General features: G+C 43.2%; 2 protein-coding genes across 3 annotated transcripts; both read left to right on the forward strand.

Annotated features, from left to right (window-relative positions):
• Nucleotides 1–808: 808 nt before the first annotated feature.
• LOC129847703 (zinc finger protein 391-like) lies at nucleotides 809–9,315 on the forward strand. 2 transcript variants are annotated; one of them, XM_055915457.1, is made up of 2 exons: nucleotides 809–1,668; nucleotides 7,935–9,315. In XM_055915457.1, exons 1-2 carry the CDS (start codon nucleotides 1,107–1,109, stop codon nucleotides 8,711–8,713), a joined length of 1,341 nt encoding a protein of 446 aa, XP_055771432.1. In that variant the 5' UTR covers nucleotides 809–1,106; the 3' UTR covers nucleotides 8,714–9,315. The 2 variants fall into 2 exon arrangements, with proteins under 2 accessions (XP_055771432.1, XP_055771433.1); XM_055915458.1 differs by having other exon boundaries at nucleotides 7,938–9,315.
• An 8,545-nt stretch (nucleotides 9,316–17,860) lies between these two features.
• LOC129847702 (zinc finger protein 660-like) lies at nucleotides 17,861–25,408 on the forward strand. Its single transcript, XM_055915456.1, has 2 exons — nucleotides 17,861–18,477; nucleotides 24,133–25,408. The coding sequence occupies exons 1-2, from the start codon at nucleotides 18,117–18,119 to the stop codon at nucleotides 25,017–25,019; spliced, it is 1,248 nt and encodes a 415-aa protein (XP_055771431.1). The 5' UTR covers nucleotides 17,861–18,116; the 3' UTR covers nucleotides 25,020–25,408.
• Nucleotides 25,409–27,883: the final 2,475 nt, after the last annotated feature.

Genomic DNA, 27,883 nt, shown 5'->3' on the forward strand with positions numbered 1-27,883 from the left:
TGCCGTACCCCATCAGAACCCAACTATAATATACATGCCTCATGAGCTTAGTTCAACTGTCGTACCCCATCAGAACCCAACTATAACTAATACATGCCTCATGAGCTTAGTTCAACTGTCGTACCCCATCAGAACCCAACTATAACTAATACATGCCTCATGAGCTTAGATCAACTGTTGTACCCCATCAGAACCCAACTATAATATACATGCCTCATGGGCTTAGTTCAACTGGTATACCCCATCAGAACCCATCTATAATATACATGCCTCATGGGCTTAGTTCAACTGTTGTACCCCATCAGAACCCAACTACAACTAATACATGCCTCATGAGCTTAGTTCAACTGGTGTACCCCATCAGAACATAAAAACCTGTTTTTACCTCGTTGTTTGTAAACAATGTAATTCTAAACAAACACCTTATATTCTCACAGTTTGGTTAAAACTATAACCCCCCCTTTTTTTTTTTACCAAAACCGTGGAGGGGTAGGGGCTTGTTATTGTTTGAACTGCAGATTGCCCCTGTAAAGTAATAAAATGCTCTCATCCAGATAAAAACTCTGGAGGTGAAAACATAAACAACAACAACAGATCATTATTTAAGACATTATCTTTTCATAACAGGATTTATTAATTATGTACATATTCATATTCAGCTTCTACATCTGTGTCGAGGTACTTAGAAGTAAGAGAAAAAATATCTGGTTATTTTCCAAATAATTTTTTTGTAACGTTGTTTGCCAGAATTTATTTTATTTAATTGAAACACCGTTACCCACTACAGTCAGCAGATCGCGGCGTGTCTTTCAGGTGATGTCTCTTGGTGACGTGTATTCTAGTGGACGGGCCGCTTCTTCAACGACAACACGGCTACTGATTCAACCACTTCGCTAGCTTGCAAGCAAACATAAAACCTAAACATAGAAGCGCTTTCGACCATTTGTGTTTATATGAATCTCAGTGTTTTAAACACAATTCTGTTTACGTATACACTACTTAACTTACATGCAATTTGTTTGTTTACTTAAATAAGCACATTTGTTAAATTCATACTGAGCTTAGCACTTGGCTAGTTGCTAATGCTAACTAGCTAGCTAGCTAATATGAGTTCACTAAGCTACTGCCCCCTTGCTAAAGAAGAGGATGTCTACTGGACGGAGAAAGAAGTAATGGGGCTGAACATTATTGTAAAAGAAGAAGAGGAGAATATTACAGTGAAAGGAGAGGTAGAAGCTTTCAGAATAAAACAGGAGGAAGAGGAGGCTGTTACAGTGAAAGAAGAGAAGGAACATTTTGGAGTGGAAGAGGGGATAGAGGCTGTCACAGTGGAAGAGAAGGAGGTAGAAGCTTTCAGAATGAAAAAGGAGGAAGAGGATGATGTTACAGTGAAGGAAGAGAAAGAACCATTTGTAGTGAAAGAGGAAGAGGGGATCGAGGCTGTCACAGTGGAAGAGGAGGAGGTAGAAGCTTTCAGAATGAAAAAGGAGGAAGATGCCGTAACATTGAAAGAAGAAGAGAATTTAGTGAAAAAAGAGGAAGAACCTTTTGGAGTAAAAGAGGAAGAGGAGGGTATCTCAATAAAAGAGGAGGAGGAAGACGTTTTGGGAGTGACAGAGGAGGAGGAAGATGGAGAGGAGGAAGAGACTGAAGATCCTGTTAACACCAGTGAGTATTGTCTTAAAAACAGGGGACAGAAGCTCTGCAGTTGCTGAACTGTGGGGTTTTAAAGGGGCTTTCTACTGACGTTCTACACTTGAATATGTTGTTCAGTACTGTATGAGTTGTTAAAGGAGAAGACGGCCATTGGTACATGCCTGTTTTGTTTAACTAAATTCTGTGGCCAACAGCCCTAGCCATTGATTCTAGGAGAATTATAAAAGCCCAATGAGCTTAATTCAACTGTCGTGCCCCAGGGGTAGGCCTATTTACTTTTGAGTCATTTAGCAGACTCTCTTATCCAGAGAGACTTACAGTAGTGAGTCATTTAGCAGACTCTCTTATCCAGAGAGACTTACAGTACGGAGTCATTTAGCAGACACTCATCCAGAGAGACTTACAGTAGTGAGTCATTTAGCAGACACTCTTATCCGGCAGGTATCCTAGTGGTTAGAGTGTTGGGCCTGTAACCGAAAGGTTGCTAGATCGAATCCCCGAACTGACAGGGTAAAAATTTGTCGTTCTGCTCCTGAACAAGGCAGTTAACCCACTGTTCCCCGGTAGGCCATCATTGTAAATAAGAATTTGTTATTGACTGACTTGCCTAGTTAAATAAAGGTTAAATAATTTATACATTTTTTTAAATAGGCATGGCTTCGATATTAACGCTTTGTCCGCTTGCCTGGCACAAGTTATTTTTTAAAAATAGTCAGACAACCGAGGAACTAGATGGCCAATTCAAATCATCTAGTTAACTATTTAGCTATTAGCGCCAAATCAAATGTTATTAGTCACGTGCGCCAAATACAACAGGTGTAGACCTTAGTGAAATGCTTACTTACAAAACCCTAACCAACAATGCTTACTTACAATACATTGACATGTATTAATGTCAATGTCCTGTGCCCACTGTCTTGTCGCCAAACCTCGCTCCTTAACACCCGCCCGCTTAACGAAACACCGTTCAACTGACGACCGAAGTCAGCCTGCAGCCGTCTGGTCAGCCTGCAGCCGTCTGGTCAGCCTGCAGGCGTCTGGTCAGCCTGCAGGCGTCTGGTCAGCCTGCAGGCGTCTGGTCAGCCTGCAGGCGTCTGGTCAGCCTGCAGGCGTCTGGTCAGCCTGCAGGCGTCTGGTCAGCCTGCAGGCGTCTGGTCAGCCTGCAGGCGTCTGGTCAGCCTGCAGGCGTCTGGTCAGCCTGCAGGCGTCTGGTCAGCCTGCAGGCGTCTGGTCCCCCACAAGGAGTCGTTAAAGAGCGCGATGAGCCAACCTTTATGTAACTAGGCAAGTCAGTTAAGAACAAATTCTTATTGACAATGATGGCCTACCAAAAGGCAAAATGGCTCCTGTGGGGACGGGGGCCTGGGATTCAACTAAATAAATAAATACAATATAAATATAGGACAAAGCACACATCACAACAAGAGAGACAACACTACATAAAGAGAGACCTAAGACAACAACAAAGCATGGTAGCAACACATGACAACACAACATGGTAGCAACACAACATGGTACCAGCACAAAACATGGTACAAACATTATTGGGCACAGTCAACAGCACAAAGGTCAAGGCGGTAAAGACAACAATACATCACACAAAGCAGCCACAACTGTCAATAAGAGTGTCCATGATTGAGTCCTTGAATGAAGAGATTGAGATAAAACTGTCCAGTTTGAGTGTTTGTTGCAGCTCGTTCCAGTCGCTAGCTGCAGCGAACTGAAAAGACGAGCGACCCAGGGATGTGTGTGCTTTGGGGACCTTTACCAGAATGTGACTGGCAGAACGGGTGTTGTATGTGGAGGATGAGGACTGCAGTAGATATCTTAGATAGTGGGGAGGGAGGCCTAAGAGGGTTTTTTATAAATAAGCACTTTTGATAAACAGGACAGACAGAAATAGGCCTGTAACAGTTAGGATCAGCTTGATCTCCCCCTTTTTAAATAAAGGACGAACTGTGGCTGCCTTCCAAGCAATGGGAACGTCCCCAGAGAGGAGAGACAGGTTAAACAAGTTGAAGATGATAGGGGCAGAAACCTTACAGAAGAAAGGGTCCTGAATACCAAGTGTTATGTTTGGGGCAAATCCAATACAAAGCTCTTAGAGACGTACCCAGAAAGACTCACAGCTGTAATCAAATGTGATTCTAACATGTATTGACTCTGGGGTGTGAATAATTATGTAAATGTAGATATTTAATTTTCAATAAATTAACTAAAATGTCAATAAAAAAATAACTTTGTCCTTATGGGGGTATTGTGTGTAAATAGATATGTGAGAGCAAAATATTATTTAATCAATGTTAAATTCAAGGCTGTAATACCTCAAAATGTGGAATACGTCAAGGGGTGTGAATACTTTCTGAAGGCTCCATGTTTCAATTGTCTCGAAACTTAAACATCCTTATTTAACTCCCCCCCCCCCCCCCCCCCCCCCCCATTCATCTACACTGATTGAAGTGGATTTAACAAGTGACATCAATAAGGGATCAAAGCTTTTATCTGGATTCACCTGGTCAGTCTATGTCATGGAAAGAGCAGGTTTCTAATGTTTTCTTCCTCAGTGTATGTGACAGATGTGAAAATCTTTGTTAGAAACTTAAAGGGGCAGTAGGAAGCTTTTTAGGCACCCCGACCAAATTCACATAGAAATATACATCCATTCTCATTTAAAGCAAGTCTAAGAAGCGGTAAATCTGTTCGACATTATCTATTTCTATGCTTTTCGCTCTTAAGTTTCTCGCTTTTGCTCGTTTTACTTTCGGGTTTTACCAGCTTTGAACAGCTGAAAATACTATATTTTTGTTCATGAAAATATGTTTCACAGCGGTTTAGATGCTACAATGATCCTCTACGCTATTCATCGCTTGTTTTGCCACAAACTGAAATTAGGCAAACGGTTCGAATTTCTGCCACCAGAATTCTGTCTATTGTGCCGTTTTAAGAAGAGTGTAAATGTAAAGACAACAACTAGGATGGATTGCTAATATGTCCAGGATTGTGCCTTTGACGTCTGAACAACGAAATGAAAACCAATAGAATAGGAGTGAAATGCTGGTTTCAATGACATAATGAGGCAGTCTTTATAAAATAATAGCCTCCATGTTTCTATGGTTAGATATTGCCTCGGCTACTTTGAAGCAAGGTAAGACATGCCCCATAATGTGAAGTAAAACTGGGTGACATGTCTGGTGAGTATGCAGGCCATGGAAGAACTGGTACATTTTCAGCTTCCAGGAATTGTGTACAGATCCTTGCGACATTGAGCCGTGCATTTTCATGCATTCAAATTGCCATCGATAAAATTCAGTTTTTGTTCGTTGTCCGTAGCTTATGCCTACCCATACCATAACCCCGACGCCACCATGGGACCCTCTGTTCACAACGTTGACATCAGCTAACCACTCGCCCAAACAACGTCATACGTGGTCTGTGGTTGTGAGGCCTGTTGGACGTACTGCCAAGTTCTCTACAACTATGTCGGAGGTGGCTTATGGTAGAGAAATTAACATTCAATTATCTGGTAACAGCTCTGGTGGATATTCATGCAGTAAGCATGCCAATTCCACTCCCCCTCAAAACTTCAGACATTTGTGGTATTGTGTTGTGACAAAACTGCACATTTTAGAGTGGCTTTTATTGTCCCCAGCACAAGGTGCACCTGTGTAATAATCAAGCTGTTCAATCAGCTTCTTGATATGCCACACCTGTCAGGTGGATGGACAATCTTGGCAAAGTAGAAATGCTCACTAACAGGGATGTAAACAAATTTGTGCGTGACATTTGAGAGAAATAAGCTTTTTGTGCGTATGGAACATTTTGAGAATCTTTTATTTTTAGCTCATGAAACATGTGACCAACACTTTACATGTTGCGTTCATATTTTTGTTGAGTTGCATGTGTGTTGTTAATCTGAGTAAATAGTGTTGCTACTTTGTCCCAGAATGTTAAATACAATTCTATGGCAAAGCAGTCCATACCTGGTGCTTCTCTCCACGTGAATGTTTTAAAAGTGTCTGATGTTTTTTTGGGGGGGGGAATTATATTTTTTTGTCTGCTGCTAGTTGCTTCAGGGGTATTGAGTCTAATAAGGCCGTAGGAACAGTCCAACGGTTGTTTAATTCAGATTTATATAGATTTACATAGACGCTTTTAAAATTGTCATTAATACCGTCACTAGTCTATTTATCCATTAGGTCTAATACATGTATCCTATACTGACTAGTCTATTTATTCATTAGGTCTAATACATGTATCCTATACTGACTAGTCTATTTATCCAATAGGTCTAATACATGTATCCTATACTGACTAGTATATTTATCAATTAGGTCTAATACATGTATCCTATACTGACTAGTCTATTTATCCATTAGGTCTAATACATGTATCCTATACTGACTAGTATATTTATCAATTAGGTCTAATATATGTATCCTATACTGACTAGTATATTTATCCATTAGGTCTAATACATGTATCCTATACTGACTAGTATATTTATCAATTAGGTCTAATACATGTATCCTATACTGACTAGTCTATTTATCCATTAGGTCTAATACATGTATCCTATACTGACTAGTCTATTTATCCATTAGGTCTAATACATGTATCCTATACTGACTAGTCTATTTATCCATTAGGTCTAATACATGTATCCTATACTGACTAGTATATTTATCCATTAGGTCTAATACATGTATCCTATACTGACTAGTCTATTTATCCATTAGGTCTAATACATTAGGTCTAATACATGTATCCTATACTGACTAGTATATTTATCCATTAGGTCTAATACATGTATCCTATACTGACTAGTATATTTATCCATTAGGTCTAATATATGTATCCTATACTGACTAGTCTATTTATCCATTAGGTCTAATAAATGTATCCTATACTGACTAGTCTATTTACCCATTAGGTCTAATATATGTATCCTATACTGACTAGTATATTTATCCATTAGGTCTAATATATGTATCCTATACTGACTAGTATATTTATCCATTAGGTCTAATACATGTATCCTATACTGACTAGTATATTTATCCATTAGGTCTAATATATGTATCCTATACTGACTAGTCTATTTATCCATTAGGTCTAATAAATGTATCCTATACTGACTAGTCTATTTACCCATTAGGTCTAATATATGTATCCTATACTGACTAGTATATTTATCCATTAGGTCTAATATATGTATCCTATACTGACTAGTCTATTTATCCATTAGGTCTAATACATGTATCCTATACTGACTAGTCTATTTATCCATTAGGTCTAATATATGTATCCTATACTGACTAGTCTATTTATCCATTAGGTCTAATAAATGTATCCTATACTGACTAGTCTATTTACCCATTAGGTCTAATATATGTATCCTATACTGACTAGTATATTTATCCATTAGGTCTAATATATGTATCCTATACTGACTAGTATATTTATCCATTAGGTCTAATACATGTATCCTATACTGACTAGTATATTTATCCATTAGGTCTAATACATGTATCCTATACTGACTAGTCTATTTATCCATTAGGTCTAATACATGTATCCTATACTGACTAGTCTATTTATCCATTAGGTCTAATACATGTATCCTATACTGACTAGTCTATTTATCCATTAGGTCTAATACATGTATCCTATACTGACTAGTCTATTTATCAATTAGGTCTAATACATGTATCCTATACTGACTAGTATATTTATCCATTAGGTCTAATATATGTATCCTATACTGACTAGTCTATTTATCCATTAGGTCTAATACATGTATCCTATACTGACTAGTATATTTATCCATTAGGTCTAATACATGTATCCTATACTGACTAGTCTATTTATCCATTAGGTCTAATACATGTATCCTATACTGACTAGTCTATTTATCCATTAGGTCTAATACATGTATCCTATACTGACTAGTATATTTATCCATTAGGTCTAATACATGTATCCTATACTGACTAGTCTATTTACCCATTCGGTCTAATACATGTATCCTATACTGACTAGTATATTTATCCAATAGGTCTAATACATGTATCCTATACTGACTAGTCTATTTACCCATTAGGTCTAATACATGCATAACACCACTAAGTTTAATAGTGTTTTTATTAGCCTACAAAACACTACAGCCACTCTGTGATGACAAGCTCTAGTCTAGACTAAACCTCATAGGAAGACAGTGTTATTATGTGGAGGTTTCATTCAGGTCTCTCTGTTTAACTAAACTCTCTGTTTGTCTTCAGCAGGGGAGAGACCAGACACAGACTCTCACTGTGACAGCTTGAAGAGTGCTTCAGGGGAACCAGACCCAGAGACGTCCAAACCAGAAAGACGAAGACACTGCTCTCAGTGTGGAAAGAGTTTTAGCTGGTTTGCGAACCTGAAACGACATGAGAGGACACACACAAATGAGAGACCCTACCAATGCATTCAGTGTGGAAAGAATTTTAATTCATCAGAATATATGAAAAAACATGAAAAAATACACTCTAAGCCTTACCACTGCTCCCAGTGTGAAAGAAGTTTTACCCAACGGGGGGACCTGAAGTCACATGAGAGGACACACACAGGAGAGAAGCCTTACCACTGCTCACAGTGTAAAAGGAATTTTTTCTCATCGGGGTCCTTGAAAAGACATGAGGGGACACACTCTGTGGAAAAACCTTTCCACTGTTCTCATTGTGAAAAACGTTTTAAGAATGTATGGAACCTGAAAGAACATGAGCAAAGACACACAATGGAGAAGCCTTTCCACTGCTCCCACTGTGGAATTAAATTTACGTGGTTTCAACAACTTAAAGAGCACGAAAGAATCCACATCGTAGAGAAAAGTTATCAGTGCCTCCGGTGTGGAAAGATATTTATGCAGTTAGGGCACCTGAAAGTCCATGAGGTAACACACACAGGGGAGAAGCCTTACCAATGCTCCCAGTGTGGAAAGAGATATAGTACCTCACATGGACTTAAAATTCATCAGAAAACACACATTGTGCTCCCACAATTGTCTCATATTTTTGACTGAGAATGTGTTTTTGTTTATGCTACATGAAATCAAATTATAGTAAGGAGACTCAAAACTACATTTGTATGATTTATTTTTATTTTAAAAATATATATTGAATATGGAGTGAGTAAGTGTATGGCTTTCCCAGATTTCTATGACGTATAGTTAATTACAATATGAGTGAAATCGTTTTCCAAGAAAATGTTAATTAAGTATGTTAAAAAGGGGTAGCTTTTCTGTGTTGGAATGGTGTGCGTATCCCAACTACAGAATGTTGTGGGTCATTAAAGGGATATGATTTTGACAATGAGGCCCTTTATACACCTTACCAGAGTCAGAAGAACTAGTGGATTCCCATTTTTATCTGTCTGTGTCCAGTATGGGGGAAGTTTGAGGTAGTTTTGTGAGTCAGTGCTAACTTGACGAAATAGCTGAATCCACTCATTTTAAGGGGTAATCTTGCATACACTATATATACAAAATGATTTTGCATATCTTAATTCATATTCCCACTATTGATGAATAATATGTGTAATTATGTAGGCACTTCAACAGTTGTTCCATCCCCGAGCCCAACGTGCCTAAATAACTAAATAAATAAGAGAACTTGATGAGTGAATGTGTATTTTGTTATTTTTTGTATTTAACCTTTTATTTAACTAGACAAGTCAGTTAAGAACAATGACGGCCTACACCTGCCAAACCCGGACGACGCTGGGCCAATTGTGCGCCGCCAAATGGGACTCCCAATCATGGCCGGTTGTAATACAGCTTAAATGAACACAAGGAAACACACAGGGCAGTTGCCTTCCCTCTGCTCCCAGTGTGTAAAATATATTTACCATCACATTGCTTCCATTGTCTCATATTTTTTACTGAAAAGTTGTGCTTTTGTTTGTGCCATATGAAATCACATTTCTATTAAAAAAAATACAGTTGTATGTTTTATATATTTTTTATTTCAACATTTAATTGAATATATAATGTAGAGTACATCAGACTGTGATTAAATGGTCCTTTTCTTCAACTCTGGTAAAGAGTGCTGTTTCCAAGGTTTCCAAGTGCTGTTTCCAAGGTTTCCAAGTGCTGTTTCCAAGGTTTCCAAGTGCTGTTTCCAAGGTTTCCAAGTGCTGTTTCCAAGTGCTGTTTCCATGATGCTCTATTGTTTACAGTGGCTGGATAACTTTGTTGCAACTCTAGTTGAAGCCAACAAGCTAATTGCGACTGAAGTGTTTTGTGTAACGTTAACTCGACTGCAACTAATTGCAACACAGTTTCTCCGTGTAGCCCTGTTACTAGGTAGTTACTCTGGAGCCCTGTTACTAGGTAGTTACTCTGGAGCCCTGTTATTAGGTAGTTACTCTGGAGCCCTGTTACTAGGTAGTTACTCTGGAGCCCTGTTACTAGGTAGTTACTCTGGAGCCCTGTTATTAGGTAGTTCCTCTGGAGCCCTGTTACTAGGTAGTTACTCTGTAACTAGCTTCCACCTCAGATAGTCAAGTAACGTTACTGTAATACATTTTGTTGACAGATTCGTTTTTTAAGTGTTTTGTTTACTCCACCTTATTTAGCTCAACTGAAGTTAACATGGCTAATATTTGCTGAAAAAAATGTCCCTTTATTTGCTGTGTGTGTGTGTGTGTGTGTTGACAAAGTACACAGGACAGGTTGCTTGTTAACGGCAACTTATATATCAGTTGTTTTAACAAAACGTTTGTTTGGTTTCAGGATGACATCTTCATGCCTGGAAAGGTTTTCATCCTGGAGGAGACTGTGCAGGAGGAAGCAGAGGACGCACAAGCAAATCCATGGTATTTCTAAGGCTATTGTTTATTTCAACACACAATCTGTCATCCCTGAGGCCATTTTGGATTTAAAATGGACAATATACAGTGATTTTTGATAGTTCTATAGCCTAATAAATGCCTTAATTGTTTTCTACCAACAGGAAAGAAGGGTTAGTACAGCATGCCAAACTGACCCCTGGGTGACAGACTGTTCCTGTGCTGCAGTGGAGAGGAGGTCCACCGGGACCATCACTAAAGACCTCGAGGCCCCAGCTAGACGGCCATCAGTATAGAACCGAGTCCTGCCCCTCTACGCAACAGATGGAAGCTGACGGAGAGTGAGATCAGTGAAGGCTAGAACCCGAGTCCTGCCCCTCTACGCAACAGATGGAAGCTGACGGAGAGTGAGACCAGTGAAGGCTAGAACCGAGTCCTGCCCCTCTACGCAACAGATGGAAGCTGACGGAGAGTGAGATCAGTGAAGGCTAGAACCCGAGTCCGGCCCCTCTACGTAACAGATGGAAGCTGACGGAGAGTGAGATCAGTGAAGGCTAGAACCGAGTCCGGCCCCTCTACGTAACAGATGGAAGCTGACGGAGAGTGAGATCAGTGAAGGCTAGAACCCGAGTCCTGCCCCTCTACGCAACAGATGGAAGCTGACGGAGAGTGAGATCAGTGAAGGCTAGAACCGAGTCCGGCCCCTCTACGTAACAGATGGAAGCTAACGGAGAGTGAGATCAGTGAAGGCTAGAACCCGAGTCCTGCCCCTCTACGTAACAGATGGAAGCTGACGGAGAGTGAGATCAGTGAAGGCTAGAACCCGAGTCCTGCCCCTCTACGTAACAGATGGAAGCTGACGGAGAGTGAGATCAGTGAAGGCTAGAACCCGAGTCCTGCCCCTCTACGTAACAGATGGAAGCTGACGGAGAGTGAGATCAGTGAAGGCTAGAACCGAGTCCTGCCCCTCTACGCAACAGATGGAAGCTGACGGAGAGTGAGATCAGTGAAGGCTAGAACCCGAGTCCTGCCCCTCTACGTAACAGATGGAAGCTGACGGAGAGTGAGATCAGTGAAGGCTAGAACCCGAGTCCGACCACTCTACGTAACAGATAGAAGCTGACGGAGAGTGAGATCAGTGAAGGGTAGAACCCGAGTCCTGCCCCTCTACGCAACAGATGGAAGCTGACGGAGAGTGAGATCAGTGAAGGCTAGAACCCGAGTCCTGCCCCTCTACGTAACAGATGGAAGCTGACGGAGAGTGAGATCAGTGAAGGCTAGAACCGAGTCCTGCCCCTCTACGTAACAGATGGACGCTGACGGAGAGTGAGATCAGTGAAGGCTAGAACCGAGTCCTGCCCCTCTACGCAACAGATGGAAGCTGACGGAGAGTGAGATCAGTGAAGGCTAGAACCCGAGTCCTGCCCCTCTACGTAACAGATGGAAGCTGACGGAGAGTGAGATCAGTGAAGGCTAGAACCCGAGTTCGGCCCCTCTACGTAACAGATGGAAGCTGACGGAGAGTGAGATCAGTGAAGGCTAGAACCGAGTCCTGCCCCTCTACGCAACAGATGGAAGCTGACGGAGAGTGAGATCAGTGAAGGCTAGAACCCGAGTCCTGCCCCTCTACGCAACAGATGGAAGCTGACGGAGAGTGAGATCAGTGAAGGCTAGAACCGAGTCCGGCCCCTCTACGTAACAGATGGAAGCTGACGGAGAGTGAGACCAGTGAAGGCTAGAACCGAGTCCGGCCCCTCTACGTAACAGATGGAAGCTGACGGAGAGTGAGATCAGTGAAGGCTAGAACCGAGTCCTGCCCCTCTACGTAACAGATGGAAGCTGACGGAGAGTGAGATCAGTGAAGGCTAGAACCCGAGTCCTGCCCCTCTACGTAACAGATGGAAGCTGACGGAGAGTGAGATCAGTGAAGGCTAGAACCGAGTCCTGCCCCTCTACGTAACTGATGGACGCTGACGGAGAGTGAGATCAGTGAAGGCTAGAACCGAGTCCTGCCCCTCTACGTAACAGATGGAAGCTGACGGAGAGTGAGATCAGTGAAGGCTAGAACCCGAGTCCTGCCCCTCTACGCAACAGATGGAAGCTGACGGAGAGTGAGATCAGTGAAGGCTAGAACCGAGTCCTGCCCCTCTACGCAACAGATGGAAGCTGACGGAGAGTGAGGTCAGTGAAGGCTAGAACCGAGTCCTGCCCCTCTACGCAACAGATGGAAGCTGACGGAGAGTGAGATCAGTGAAGGCTAGAACCCGAGTCCTGCCCCTCTACGCAACAGATGGAAGCTGACGGAGAGTGAGATCAGTGAAGGCTAGAACCGAGTCCTGCCCCTCTACGCAACAGATGGAAGCTGACGGAGAGTGAGATCAGTGAAGGCTAGAACCGAGTCCTTCCCCTCTACGTAACTGATGGAAGCTGACGGAGAGTGAGATCAGTGAAGGCTAGAACTCGCTGTATGAAAACCAGAGAGCTCAGAATCCCAATCATTACAGCGCGAAGCCAAGATATACTATCAAAGAGTGTGTGTGTGCAAGATCCAACATAGATAGTCTTTGATACCAAGCTGAAGGATTTGTTCAATGTCTGCCATGAGCCAGAATGTTGAGCAAGGTGTCATCAGTTCAACCCTGAAAATATATGGTTTTGCCATCACCATGGAGACAGAGTGTGTTGTGGGCCACAGGAGAAAGTGGGAGTCCCAGACCGGAGTGGGAAAGTTGTTTGCAGGGAATCTGTTGGTGCAATCAGCGGTCTTCCTTACTGGCGGGCTCCCACTCCACTTTTGTGGAAACATGTCACTTCCTCAGCCTGGTGTCCATATTGCTGCGACAATTCTCAAAACAACAGCGCATCTACATTGTGCAAGATGTTAGCCACATGTGGACCCAGCACACGGAGGCAATTCTGGCTACAATTGGTGACAGTCCACTCATCGTATCTGGAGACGCACGGTGTGATTGGCCAGGCCATTGTGCCTCCTTTGGCTCTTTCACCATCCTGAACTCTGCTTCCCACCTGATCCTCCCCCAGGAGACTGTTCTTCCTTTGGCTCTTACACCGTCCTCGACTCTGCTTCCCACCTGATCCTCCCCCAGGAGACTGTTCTTCCTTTGGCTCTTACACCGTCCTCGACTCTGCTTCCCACCTGATCCTCCCCCAGGAGACTGTTCTTCCTTTGTCTCTTACACCATCCTGAACTCAGCTTCCCACCTGATCCTCCCCCAGGAGACTGTTCTTCCTTTGGCTCTTACACCATCCTGGACTCTGCTTCCCACCTGATCCTCCCCCAGGAGACTGTGTATGTGACTGAAGTGAAGAACAGCTAGTGTTTCCATTGCCCTTTAATCAGGATTTAAATGCTGTTTTTGCATTTTGCAAAAAGATAGAGATTAGGATAGTTTTAATGCTGAAAATCAGGATTATCTTGATCCCACTGTAAGGGTGGATTTAGAAAGGTGAGGTAGGTACTACAACCAATAGATTTCTATCTAACTGTAACGGATGTGAAATGGCTAGCTAGTTAGCGGGTACGCGCTAATAGCGTTTCAATCAGTTACGTCACTTGCTCTGAAACCTAGAAGTAGTGTTTCCCCTTGTTCTGTAAGGGCCGCGGCTTTTGTGGAGCGATGGGTAACGACGCTTCGTGGGTGACTGTTGTTGATGTGTGCAGAGGGTCCCTGGTTCGCGCGAGGGGACGGTCTAAAGTTATACTGTTACATAACTAAGGTGGTGAAGTTTAGAAAACATTCTTACGTGTGAAAACAGAAAGGTTCACTGTGTTAAATTGACTGCAGTAAAAGGTATGTGGTCAGTTGGTATATTGAGAAGTGATAGGTTCTATTATGTTTCATCAAGTTATCTTTATTTAAGACTAGGGGTGGCAGGTAGCCTAGTGGTTAGAGCTATGGACCAGTAACCGAACGGTTGCTAGTTCGAATTCCAGAGCTGACAAGGTAAAAATCTGTTCTTCTGCCCCTGAACAAGGCAGTTAACCCACTGTTCCCCGGTAGGACGTCATTGTAAATAAGAATTTGTTCTTAACTGACTTGCCTAGTTAAATAAAGGTAAAATAAAATATATTTGAAAAATAAGATGTCACCAGGAGGAGGCCTTCTCATTGCCACCCCTACCATACCATGTGTTTGTTATAAATATCTATTATACAACGTGGTCCAGTGATTCCTTTCGTTGATATGGTCAGGGCAACATCTAGATGTTAAAAATAACTTTTAAAAAACAATGAGTATATATTAATTATGGAGGGAATTCAGACCTGAGAAACACACACGGAAATGGAACTTCATTCCCTTTTCACGCAGTTTCCGCACACATTCTGACGTTGAACTGTTTTGTTTGTAGTGGAGATCGCAGCAATGGAGGCATGGCAGGGGTGTGTCTACAGATAAGTGTATTCTGACCTTGACTTCATTCCCTCATAATTCCACCACCTTTACGTGCGAGGAAACCATGAATAAAGTTGAGCACGTGGAAAAACATCTACTTTCTTTTTTTTTTCGATATAAATAATGTTGATGTCACAAGTTTACTGGAGAACTGAGACGAAGTAGAGACTCTGGACAGGGTGGATATTCGTATAATAAAAAGCAGTTATTCAGAGGGAAAGATATCTGATACAAGCATGCATGGACTCGTTCATTCAGCTCGTAAGGAACCTGCAGACAGAGCCCAGATAACAGAATACATAGACATTTTATACAGCACAGAAAGTAGGTTGAGTCTGGTAGATCTGGATTTCTGGTTGGTCCTGATCAGGTTGTTGTCTTCTCAGATTGGTCCTGATGAGCTGGGCGTCATCCTTCTGAGTCTTGCAACAAAAGTTCTTTGTTACCAAATGTTCAGCTAAAACAGGAGATTAGGTGTGTGCGTAGATGTTCCTATTTAATCAGTGTTTATGAAAGGTTTATGTCAGCCCTCTGTCCTTGAGTATGTGTGTGTCTCATTATCTCGTGAAATGCAGACCCAAGCACCCTTTTCTTATCAGTGTTTATGACAGGTCTGTGCCAGCCCTCTGTCCTTGGGTGTGTGTGTGGGTTTCTGTATCTGTTTATGAGTTTGTGAGAAACCCTGTTTCGAAAGAAGTTAGTTATAACAATGTAATAGCAATATGCAATAACAATTCTCCATGCACTGCAATTTACAAATTCCGTGAGATAACGAGCAGCATTACTTCCGGTGATTTGGACAATTCACGACGTTGCAGACGTCAGAAGGGGATGGGACATCTGGCCTGTGACTTGCAAAAAGAGAGGTCATTTTCACACTTTGTTTTGTGTGTGTGTGTGTGGTGTACGCGAGCATCCATGTCTATGTGTCATTCGGATAATTGTGCTATTTTGCGTTTTTGGCATATCTACAGTCAAGTATTTTTAGTTACAGCCACACATATATATATATATATATATATACTGCTCAAAAAAATAAAGGGAACACTTAAACAACACAATGTAACTCCAAGTCAATCACACTTCTGTGAAATCAAACTGTCCACTTAGGAAGCAACACTGATTGACAATAAATGTCACATGCTGTTGTGTAAATGGAATAGACAACAGGTGGAAATTATAGGCAATTAGCAAGACACCCCCAATAAAGGAGTGGTTCTGCAGGTGGTGACCACAGACAGCTTCTCAGTTCCTATGCTTATGCTTCCTGGCTGATGTTTTGGTCACTTTTGAATGCTGGCGGTGCTTTCACTCTAGTGGTAGCATGAGACGGAGTCTACAACCCACACAAGTGGCTCAGGTAGTGCAGCTCATCCAGGATGGCACATCAATGCGAGCTGTGGCAAGAAGGTTTGCCGTGTCTGTCAGCGTAATGTCCAGAGCATGGAGGCGCTACCAGGAGACAGGCCAGTACATCAGGAGACGTGGAGGAGGCCGTAGGAGGGCAACAACCCAGCAGCAGGACCACTACCTCCGCCTTTGTGCAAGAAGGAGCAGAAGGAGCACTGCCAGAGCCCTGCAAAATGACCTCCTGCAGGCCACAAATGTGCATGTGTCAGCTCAAACGGTCAGAAACAGACTCCATGAGGGTGGTATGAGGGCCCGACGTCCACAGGTGGGTGTTGCGCTTACATCCCAAAACCGTGCAGGACGTTTGGCATTTGCCAGAGAACACCAAGATTGGCAAATTTGCCACTGGCGCCCTGTGGTCTTCACAGATGAAAGCAGGTTCACACTGAGCACATGTGACAGAGTCTGGAGACACCGTGGAGAACGTTCTGCTGCCTGCAACATCCTCCATCATGACCAGTTTGGCGGTGGGTCAGTCATGGTGTGGGGTGGCATTTCTTTGGGGGGCCGCACAGCCCTCCATGGGCTCGCCAGAGGTAGCCTGACTGCCATTAGTTACCGAGATGAGATCCTCAGACCCCTTGTCAGACCATATGCTGGTGCGGTTGGCCCTGGGTTCCTCCTAATGCAAGACAATGCTAGACCTCATGTGGCTGGAGTGTGTCAGCAGTTCCTGCAAGAGGAAGGCATTGATGCTATGGACTGGCCCGCCCGTTCCCCAGACGTGAATCCAATTGAGCACATCTCGAACATCATGTCTCGCTCCATCCACCAACGCCACGTTGCACCACAGACTGTCCAGGAGTTGGCGGATGCTTTAGTCCAGGTCTGGGAGGAGATCCCTCAGGAGACCATCCGCCACCTCATCAGGAGCATGCCCAGGCGTTGTAGGGAGGTCATACAGGCACGTGGAGGCCACACACACTACTGAGCCTCATTTTGACTTGTTTTAAGGACATTACATCAAAGTTGGATCAGCCTGTAGTGTGGTTTTCCACTTTAATTTTGAGTGTGACTCCAAATCCAGACCTCTATGGGTTGATAAATTTGATTTCCATTGATAATTTTTGTGTGATTTTGTTGTCAACACATTCAACTATGTAAAGAAAAAAGTATTTAATAAGAATAGTTCATTCATTCAGATCTAGGATGTGTTATTTTAGTGTTCCCTTTATTTTTTTGAGCAGTGTATATATATATATATATATATATATACATATATATACATATATATATAGAGAGAGAGAGAGATGAGAGGGAGCGAGAGAAGGAATGTTGTTTTTTACAGGTTTTTTTCAACAGAACATTGTACAAATGGCAGCAACATGCTGAACAGTACAACTAGCATTTGAGTATTACAATTGGCAAAACAAACTAAAATACAATAAACAACAGATTTTGAAATGACTTGTTATGATATTGCATGCCATGATATTGCTTGCCAGAACAAACACAACGTAGGGAATATTTTCCTAAACTGCGTTACCCACGCCAGTCAACAGATAGCAAATGCGTCTTTCGGGTGGCGCTTCTTGCGTGACGTATAAACTAGTGGACGGAGCAGGACGCTTCCTCAACAACAAAACGGCTGATTCAACCACATCGGTAGCTTGCATGCTAACATAAAACCGAAACATTGAAGCTCTGTAGATCATTGTGTTTGTATTAACTTCAGTGTTTTAAACATACTGTCTGCGTCTTTACTAGTTACTACATTTAATATGTACGTTGTTAGTCAGCTAGCTGACTGGTTAAATTAGCCTAGCACTAGGCTAGTCGCGAATGCTAACTAGCTAGTGAACATCACCGGCCATGAGTTCACTAAGCTACTCCCCTCCTGTTAAAGAAGAGGAGATCTGCTGGACGGAGAAAGAATATCTCGTGAAAGAGGAGGAGGAAGAGGAGGCTGTCACAGTAAAACAAGAAGTAGAGGGTGAGGCTGTTACAGTGAAAGAAGAAGAAGCTTTCGGAGTGAAACAGGAGGAAGATAAACAAGAGAATGTCGTTTTTGTTGAGGAGGAGGAGAATATGACTGTATTAGTAAAAGAAATGGAACAAGTTTTTGGAGTGAAGGAGGAGGGGGAGATTACTGTCACATTGGAGGAGGAGGAGGAGGAGGAAGAAGAAGAAGAAGAGGAGGAAGAAGAGAATGATGGAGATCTGATTAACACCAGTGAGTACTATCTTAAACTGGGGCGCAAACTATGTAGTTGTTGTTGTCCATGTCTCTGAATATCTCTTTCTGTTGAACTAATGTGATTTTAAAGGGTATTTTTACTGAAGTTATGGGTGATTCCAGTTCTATTGACATTACAACCCTAGTAGACTACATTTACATTTTAGTCATTTAGCAGACGCTCTTATCCAGAGAGATTTACATGTTTTTTATTACTTTTTTTTTTACATACTGAGACAAGACTAATAGACCCTAGTAAAACCTACCCTACTAGTAAAACCCTAGTAGACTAATAGACCCTAGTAAAACCTACCCTACTAGTAAAACCTACCCTACTAGTAAAACCTACCCTACTAGTAAAACCTACCCTACTAGTAAAACCCTAGTAGACTAATAGACCCTAGTAAAACCTACCCTACTAGTAAAACCTACCCTACTAGTAAAACCCTAGTAGACTAATAGACCCTAGTAAAACCTACCCTACTAGTAAAACCTACCCTACTAGTAAAACCCTAGTAGACTAATAGACCCTAGTAAAACCTACCCTACTAGTAAAACCCTAGTAGACTAATAGACCCTAGTAAAACCTACCCTACTAGTAAAACCCTAGTAGACTAATAGACCCTAGTAAAACCTACCCTACTAGTAAAACCCTAGTAGACTAATAGACCCTAGTAAAACCTACCCTACTAGTAAAACCCTAGTAGACTAATAGACCCTAGTAAAACCTACCCTACTAGTAAAACCCTAGTAGACTAATAGACCCTAGTAAAACCTACCCTACTAGTAAAACCCTAGTAGACTAATAGACCCTAGTAAAACCTACCCTACTAGTAAAACCTACCCTACTAGTAAAACCCTAGTAGACTAATAGACCCTAGTAAAACCTACCCTACTAGTAAAACCCTAGTAGACTAATAGACCCTAGTAAAACCTACCCTACTAGTAAAACCCTAGTAGACTAATAGACCCTAGTAAAACCTACCCTACTAGTAAAACCCTAGTAGACTAATAGACCCTAGTAAAACCTACCCTACTAGTAAAACCCTAGTAGACTAATAGACCCTAGTAAAACCTACCCTACTAGTAAAACCCTAGTAGACTAATAGACCCTAGTAAAACCTACCCTACTAGTAAAACCCTAGTAGACTAATAGACCCTAGTAGACTAAACCTACCCTACTAGTAAAACCCTAGTAGACTAATAGACCCTAGTAGACTAAACCTACCCTACTAGTAAAACCTACCCTACTAGTAAAACCCTAGTGGACTAATAAACCCTAGTAGACTAAACCTACCCTAATAGTAAAACCTACCCTACTAGTAAAACCTACCCTACTAGTAAAACCCTAGTAGACTAGTAGACCCTAGTAAAACCCTAGTAGACTAGTAGACCCTAGTAAAACCTACCCTACTAGTAAAACCTACCCTACTAGTAAAACCCTAGTAGACTAATAGACCCTAGTAAAACCAACCCTACTAGTAAAACCCTAGTAAAACCTACCCTACTAGTAAAACCCTAGTAAAACCCTAATAGACCCTAGTAAAACCCCAAGCCAACTACCAGGTAGAGTTCTATGAATATGATGCTGCTTCCCAAACCAACTACCAGGTAGAGTTCTATGAATATGATGCTGCTTCCCAAACCAACTACCAGGTAGAGTTCTATGAATATGATGCTGCTTCCCAAACCAACTACCAGGTAGAGTTCTATGAATATGATGCTGCTTCCCAAACCAACTACCAGGTAGAGTTCTATGAATATGATGCTGCTTCCCAAACCAACTACCAGGTAGACTTCTATGAATATGATAACTTCCCTGGAGTCATTGGCTGTATAGATGTATGTCATATTCCCATCAGGTGTCCCTCTACAGCAAATGCTGAGGAGTACAGAAATATTACAATCTGGTTCTCCAATAAATGTACAAGGTGTGTATGTGTGTGTACTCACAGTGTGCAGGTCTCCAACAGTGTTGCACGTTGGAAAGGTGCAAATCATGACTCAAGGATTTTCCCAAACCTCTGCTTTGTATGCTCCTGTTGACGGAGGACGACATAGTGGTATCATACTTGGTGACAGTGGGTATGCAGAGACCAGCTTCTTGTTCACCTCCTTATCTTCATGCAATAGGACCTGAGCAACAACGGTACAACCAGGCTCATATCCGCACCAGAGGTGTAGCGGAGCGCATGGTTGGCGTATAGAAGAGTCATTTCTGGTGTCTCAGATACACATTGGGCGTTCAACCAAGAAGATGCTACATTTTTATAATTGTAACAGCAGTGTTTCACAATGCCCTCAAACAGCATGGCTGCCCAGATCCCTCACAATGCCCTCAAACAACATGGCTGCCCAGATCCCTCACAATGCCCTCAAACAACATGGCTGCCCAGATCTTCACAATGCCCTCAAACAACATGGCTGCCCAGATCTTCACAATGCCCTCAAACAACATGGCTGCCCAGATCTTCACAATGCCCTCAAACAACATGGCTGCCCAGATCTTCACAATGACCTCAAACAACATGGCTGCCCAGATCCCTCACAATGCCCTCAAACAACATGGCTGCCCAGATCTTCACAATGACCTCAAACAACATGGCTGCCCAGATCCCTCACAATGCCCTCAAACAACATGGCTGCCCAGATCTTCACAATGCCCTCAAACAACATGGCTGCCCAGATCCCTCACAATGACCTCAAACAGCATGGCTGCCCAGATCTTCACAATGCCCTCAAACAACATGGCTGCCCAGATCTTCACAATGCCCTCAAACAGCATGGCTGCCCAGATCTTCACAATGCCCTCAAACAACATGGCTGCCCAGATCTTCACAATGCCCTCAAACAGCATGGCTGCCCAGATCTTCACAATGCCCTCAAACAACATGGCTGCCCAGATCTTCACAATGCCCTCAAACAACATGGCTGCCCAGATCTTCACAATGACCTCAAACAACATGGCTGCCCAGATCTTCACAATGCCCTCAAACAACATGGCTGCCCAGATCCTCACAATGACCTCAAACAACATGGCTGCCCAGATCCCTCACAATGACCTCAAACAACATGGCTGCCCAGATCTTCACAATGCCCTCAAACAACATGGCTGCCCAGATCTTCACAATGCCCTCAAACAGCATGGCTGCCCAGATCCTCACAATGACCTCAAACAACATGGCTGCCCAGATCTTCACAATGACCTCAAACAACATGGCTGCCCAGAGCTTCACAATGCCCTCAAACAACATGGCTGCCCAGATCCCTCACAATGCCCTCAAACAACATGGCTGCCCAGATCTTCACAATGCCCTCAAACAGCATGGCTGCCCAGATCTTCACAATGCCCTCAAACAACATGGCTGCCCAGATCTTCACAATGCCCTCAAACAGCATGGCTGCCCAGATCTTCACAATGCCCTCAAACAACATGGCTGCCCAGATCTTCACAATGCCCTCAAACAGCATGGCTGCCCAGATCCTCACAATGACCTCAAACAGCATGGCTGCCCAGATCCTCACAATGACCTCAAACAACATGGCTGCCCAGATCTTCACAATGCCCTCAAACAACATGGCTGCCCAGATCTTCACAATGACCTCAAACAACATGGCTGCCCAGATCTTCACAATGACCTCAAACAACATGGCTGCCCAGATCTTCACAATGACCTCAAACAACATGGCTGCCCAGATCTTCACAATGCCCTCAAACAACATGGCTGCCCAGATCTTCACAATGCCCTCAAACAGCATGGCTGCCCAGATCTTCACAATGCCCTCAAACAGCATGGCTGCCCAGATCTTCACAATGACCTCAAACAGCATGGCTGCCCAGATCTTCACAATGCCCTCAAACAGCATGGCTGCCCAGATCTTCACAATGACCTCAAACAACATGGCTGCCCAGATCTTCACAATGCCCTCAAACAACATGGCTGCCCAGATCCCTCACAATGACCTCAATCAGCATGGCTGCCCAGATCTTCACAATGCCCTCAAACAGCATGGCTGCCCAGATCCTTACAATGACCTCAAACAGCATGGCTGCCCAGATCCCTCACAATGACCTCAATCAGCATGGCTGCCCAGATCTTCACAATGCCCTCAAACAGCATGGCTGCCCAGATCCTCACAATGACCTCAAACAACATGGCTGCCCAGATCTTCACAATGACCTCAAACAACATGGCTGCCCAGATCTTCACAATGCCCTCAAACAGCATGGCTGCCCAGATCCTCACAATGACCTCAAACAACATGGCTGCCCAGATCTTCACAATGACCTCAAACAACATGGCTGCCCAGATCCTTACAATGACCTCAAACAGCATGGCTGCCCAGATCCCTCACAATGACCTCAATCAGCATGGCTGCCCAGATCTTCACAATGACCTCAAACAGCATGGCTACCCAGATCCTCACAATGACCTCAAACAGGATGGCTGCCCAATATCAGGACATTGGTACTGCAGCTGCTTCATGTTTCTGTCCTCCTCCTCCTTCAACTCAACATGAGAACATTGGTACTGCAGCTGCTTCATGTTTCTGTCCTCCTCCTCCTTCAACTCAACACGAAGCAGCAGCAGTACAAATGTTCATGGTCCTCTCCTCCTTCAACTCAACGTGAAGAATTCACATCTTCATATCATGCTCTTCTTTTAAATACATTTAGTTTGAGCTCATGACTCAGTTTCTCCTGCATGCTCAGCTTCTTTTTGTCTTTGACCTCCGACCCGGGTCAGTGACACAATCTTCCCTCCTGTTCTGCTGCAGATGTAGCGAGCTGACCGTCATCCTGTTAAGACAAGTCTCCTCCAAGTCTTAACCTCCAAGCGATGGTGATCATCTGCCTCTAGAAAAACATTTCTGCATTAGACAACATTATCTCTTTAAGAGTTGAGTTGACTCCATATTTGTTTTATTACGGGAGTGCAAAAGGTGACTGACAACATTTTAGATGTTTCCCTGCAGTCCGGCGATGGCACATGTTGAATGAAAGCGTCCTACCAAATGAGAATTGGAACGTTGCCCCCATCTGAATTGTCCTAATGGTCATGATTGGTGTTACCTTCCAGGGGTTTCTGGCTATCAATGATCCCGGGTCAACAAGTCCCCCAGCCAGTGGCGTGTATTCATGGATGCCAAGAAAAGCTAGGATCCCCCCCCCCCAAAAAAAGTTACCAACAAATTACACAATTTATTTAGTAAGTAAAGCAGCTTTGAAATCTAGCAACACTGCACCAACTAACTTCCTGTCATCGATACTCTTTAACCAATCATTTGTCACCAACAAAACGTAACAATTATAGGAGACCTTTCAGACTTTTCTAGATCTGACTTGGTTTCCAGCTGTAGTACAGCTTGACTTTGTCATAGTGATTAACTTGACCTCAGGTTGATAGATCTGATTTGGATTAAACCCCCTTTAAATAGGAAGACGGTTTTATCATGTGGAGGTTTCATTCAAGGTCGTATTCATTAGTGAAAAACGTAGCAAAATGTTTTGCAACGGAAAACAAAAACAAGCATTTCTTATTGGACACGTTTCGCTACTCGTCCCTCCCCATTTCCCGTCTGTTTTCATTCGTTTCTTGTGAATACGATACCAATCTCTGTTACATGAAATACTTTGTTTGTCTTTGGCAGGAGAGAGACAAGACTCAGAGGAACCAGAGCCAGAGACGTCCAAACCAGCAAGACGACACCAATGCTCCCAGTGTGAAAAGAGTTTTACGAAGTTAGGGAGCTTGAAAATACACAATAGAATACACACAGGAGAGAAGCCCTACCAATGCTCCCAGTGTGGAAAGCAGTTCACCCAGTTAGGGACCCTAAAATTACATAATAGAATACACACAGGTGAGAAGCCTTACCAATGCTCCCAGTGTGGAAAGAGATGTTCACAGTTAAGTTCTCTGAAATCACATGAGAGAATACACACAGGAGATAAGCCTCACAAATGCTCTCAATGTGGCAATACTTTTAAGCGGTTAAGTAATCTGAAAGATCATGAAAGAGTACACACTGGGAAAAAGCCTTACCACTGTTTCCATTGTGAAGAGAGTTTTAGCTGGTCAAGGCAACTGAAAACGCATGAGAGAACACACACTGGAGAGAAACCTTACCACCACTGCTCTCAGTGTGGAAAGAGTTTTACCCAGTTATGGAACCTGAAAGCACATGAGAGAATGCATACAGGAAATAAGCCTCACAAATGCGCTCATTGTGGAAAAACTTTTAACCGGTTATATAACCTGAAAGTACATAAGAGAATACACACAGGGGAAAAGCCTTATCACTGCTCCCACTGTGGTAAGAGTTTTATCCTATCACGGGCCCTGACAAAGCATAAGAGGACACACACGGGAGAAAAGCCTTACCATTGCTCCCAGTGTGGAAAGAATTTCACTGACTCAAGTAACTGGAAAAAACATGAGCTAACACACTCTGTAAAGAAGCGTTTCCAGTGTTCTCATTGTGGAAGGAGTTTTAAGAAGTTAGGGAAACTGAAGCAGCATGAAAATACACACTAGGGAGCAGCCTTTTGGAACTGCTGCCACTGTGGAATGACATGTACCTGGTTAAAGCAACTGAAATTACATGAAAGAATCCACACCGGAGAGAAACCTTACCTCATGGTCCTAACTGGAAGCATTGGTAACACACACAGGGGAGTTTTCCTACCATTGCTCCAAGTGTGGAGAGAGATATTTCACATAAACTTACAATTTATGAGTTGACACACAGTGCTCCCACATGTCTCACATTTTTGACTGAAAGTTGGTGCTTTGTGGTTTTGTTTGTGCCCTGATTGCCATATGAAAATCCGATTGGAGAAAGCCTACTCAGAAAAAAAAAATGTAATCCCAAGATATGAATTGAATATGGAGTATGTCCGTTTCTATGTAGATTCAGTGTACAAACTGTGATTAAATTGTTTTTTACTCTGTCTCTCTCTGTGTGTGTGTGTGTGTCTGTGTGTGTGTGTTGTGTGTATGTGTGTGTGTGTTAATCAAGTGCTACAGTATTTGCTTGTGATGTACAGTGGGCTCCAAAGCTACTGGCACCCCTGACTGGCGATGCACAAACAATACTTTAAAAAATATAAACAATATAATTATAGAGAGAAACTCAAAATACCAACATGTGAGAAATACTGTACTTTATTAATGTTTCAATGGAACCAACCAAAATCATACAATTATTTAATACAAAATATACTTAACCAAAATCAAGGTTTCATAATTATTGGTACTCCGCATTTAGTACTTAGTGCAACCACCTCTGGCAAGGATAACAGCCTGGAGTCTTTTCCTGTAATGTTTGACAAGGTTAAGGAACACATTTGGAGGGATTTTGGACCATTCCTCGATGCAGATCCTTTACAGATCCTTCACATTCTTGGGTTTGCGCTTATCAACTGCCCTCTTCAACTCAGCCCACAGGTTTTCGATTGGATTGAGGTCCGGCAACTGAGATGGCCATGGCAGAACATTGATTTTGTTGTCACAGAACCATTTCTGTGTGGATCTTGAGGTATGTTTTGGGTCATTGCCTTGTTGGAAAGTCCACCTACAGCCAAGTTCCAGCCTTCTACCAGAGGCAACCAGATTGTCAGCCAAAATTGCCTGATACTTGGTGGAATTCATTATGCCATCAATCTTAACCAGTGCCCCTGGTCCTCTGGAATTAAAACAGCCCCAAAACATCACTGACCCCCCTCCATATTACACCGTGGGTATGAGGTGCCTCTCCTTGTCTGCATCTCTGTTTCAATCAATCAATCAATCAATTTTATTTTATATAGCCCTTCGTACATCAGATAATATCTCGAAGTGCTGTACAGAAACCCAGCCTAAAACTCCAAACAGCTAGAATGCAGGCGTAGAAGCACGGTGGCTAGGAAAAACTCCCTAGAAAGGCCAAAACCTAGGAACAAACCTAGAGAGGAACCAGGCTATGAGGGGTGGCCAGTCCTCTTCTGGCTGTGCCGGGTGGAGATTATAACAGAACTATGCCAAGATGTTCAAAAATGTTCATAAGTGACAAGCATGGTCAAATAATAATCATGAATAATTTTCAGTTGGCTTTTCATAGCTGATCATTAAGAGTTGAAAAACAACAGGTCTGGGAAAGGTGGCGGTTCCATAACCGCAGGCAGAACAGCTGAAACTGGAATAGCAGCAAGGCCAGGCGGACTGGGGACAGCAAGGAGTCACCACGGGCGGCAGTCCCGACGCATGGTCCTAGGGCCCAGGTCCTCCGAGAGAAAGAAAGAGAGAAGGAGAAAATTAGAGAGAGCCAAGATTTTCAGAATGTTCATAAATGACAAGCATGGTCAAATAATAATCAGGAATAAATCTCAGTTGGCTTTTCATTGCCGATCATTAAGAGTTGAAAACAGCAGGTCTGGGACAGGTAGGGGTTCCATAACCGCAGGCAGAAGAGTTGAAACTGGAATAGCAGCAAGGCCAGGCGGACTGGGGGCAGCAAGGAGTCACCACGGCCGGTAGTCCCGACGTATGGTCCTAGGGCTCAGGTCCTCCGAGAGAAAGAGAGAAGGAGAAAATTAGAGAGAGCCAAGATTTTCAAAATGTTCATAAATGACAAGCATGGTCAAATAATAATCAGGAATAAATCTCAGTTGGCTTTTCATAGCCGATCATTAAGAGTTGAGGACAGGTAGGGGTTTCGTAACCGCAGGCAGAAACAGTTGAAACTGGAATAGCAGCAAGGCCGGGCGGACTGGGGACAGCAAGGTGTCAGCATGCCCGGTAGTCCTGACGTATGGTCCTAGGGCTCAGGTTCTCAGAGAGAAAGAGAGAACGAGAGAATTAGAGAGAGCATACTTAAATTCACACAGGACACTGGATAAGACAGGAGAAGTACTCCAGGTATAACCAACTGACCCCAGCCCCCCGACACATAAACTACTGCAGCATAAATACTGGAGGCTGAGACAGGAGCGGTCAGGAGACACTGTGGCCCCATCCGAAGAAACCCCCGGACAGGGCCAAACAGGAAGGATATAACCCCACCCACTCTGCCAAAGCACAGCCCCCACACCACTAGAGGGATATCCTCAACCACCAACTTACAATCCTGAGACAAGGCCGAGTATAGCCCACAAAGGTCTCCACCACAGCACAACCAAGGGGGGGCGCCAATCCAGACAGGAAGTTCACGTCAGTAACTCAACCCACTCAAGTGACGCACCCCTCCCAGGGTCGGCATGAAAGAGCACCAGCAAGCCAGTGACTCAGCCCCAGTAACAGGGTTAGAGGCAGAGAATCCCAGTGGAGAGAGGGGAACCGGCCCTGGAGAGACAGCAAGGGTGGTTCGTTGCTCCAGAGCCTTTCCGTTCACCTTCACACTCCTGGGCCAGACTACACTCAAT

This window comes from Salvelinus fontinalis, unplaced genomic scaffold, assembly GCF_029448725.1.
Source record: "Salvelinus fontinalis isolate EN_2023a unplaced genomic scaffold, ASM2944872v1 scaffold_0934, whole genome shotgun sequence".
Lineage (NCBI taxonomy): Eukaryota > Metazoa > Chordata > Actinopteri > Salmoniformes > Salmonidae > Salvelinus > Salvelinus fontinalis.

What these genes read in the sequence shown, in the direction of transcription:
- LOC129847703 (XM_055915457.1), top strand. Translation starts at nt 1,107, where the DNA reads ATGAGTTCACTAAGCTACTGCCCCCTTGCTAAAGAAGAGGATGTCTAC. An exon ending in TGAAGATCCTGTTAACACCA is followed by an intron (nt 1,669 to 7,934) that starts GTGAGTATTGTC and finishes GTTTGTCTTCAG; the next exon opens with CAGGGGAGAGACCAGACACA.
- LOC129847702 (XM_055915456.1), top strand. Translation starts at nt 18,117, where the DNA reads ATGAGTTCACTAAGCTACTCCCCTCCTGTTAAAGAAGAGGAGATCTGC. An exon ending in TGGAGATCTGATTAACACCA is followed by an intron (nt 18,478 to 24,132) that starts GTGAGTACTATC and finishes TGTCTTTGGCAG; the next exon opens with GAGAGAGACAAGACTCAGAG.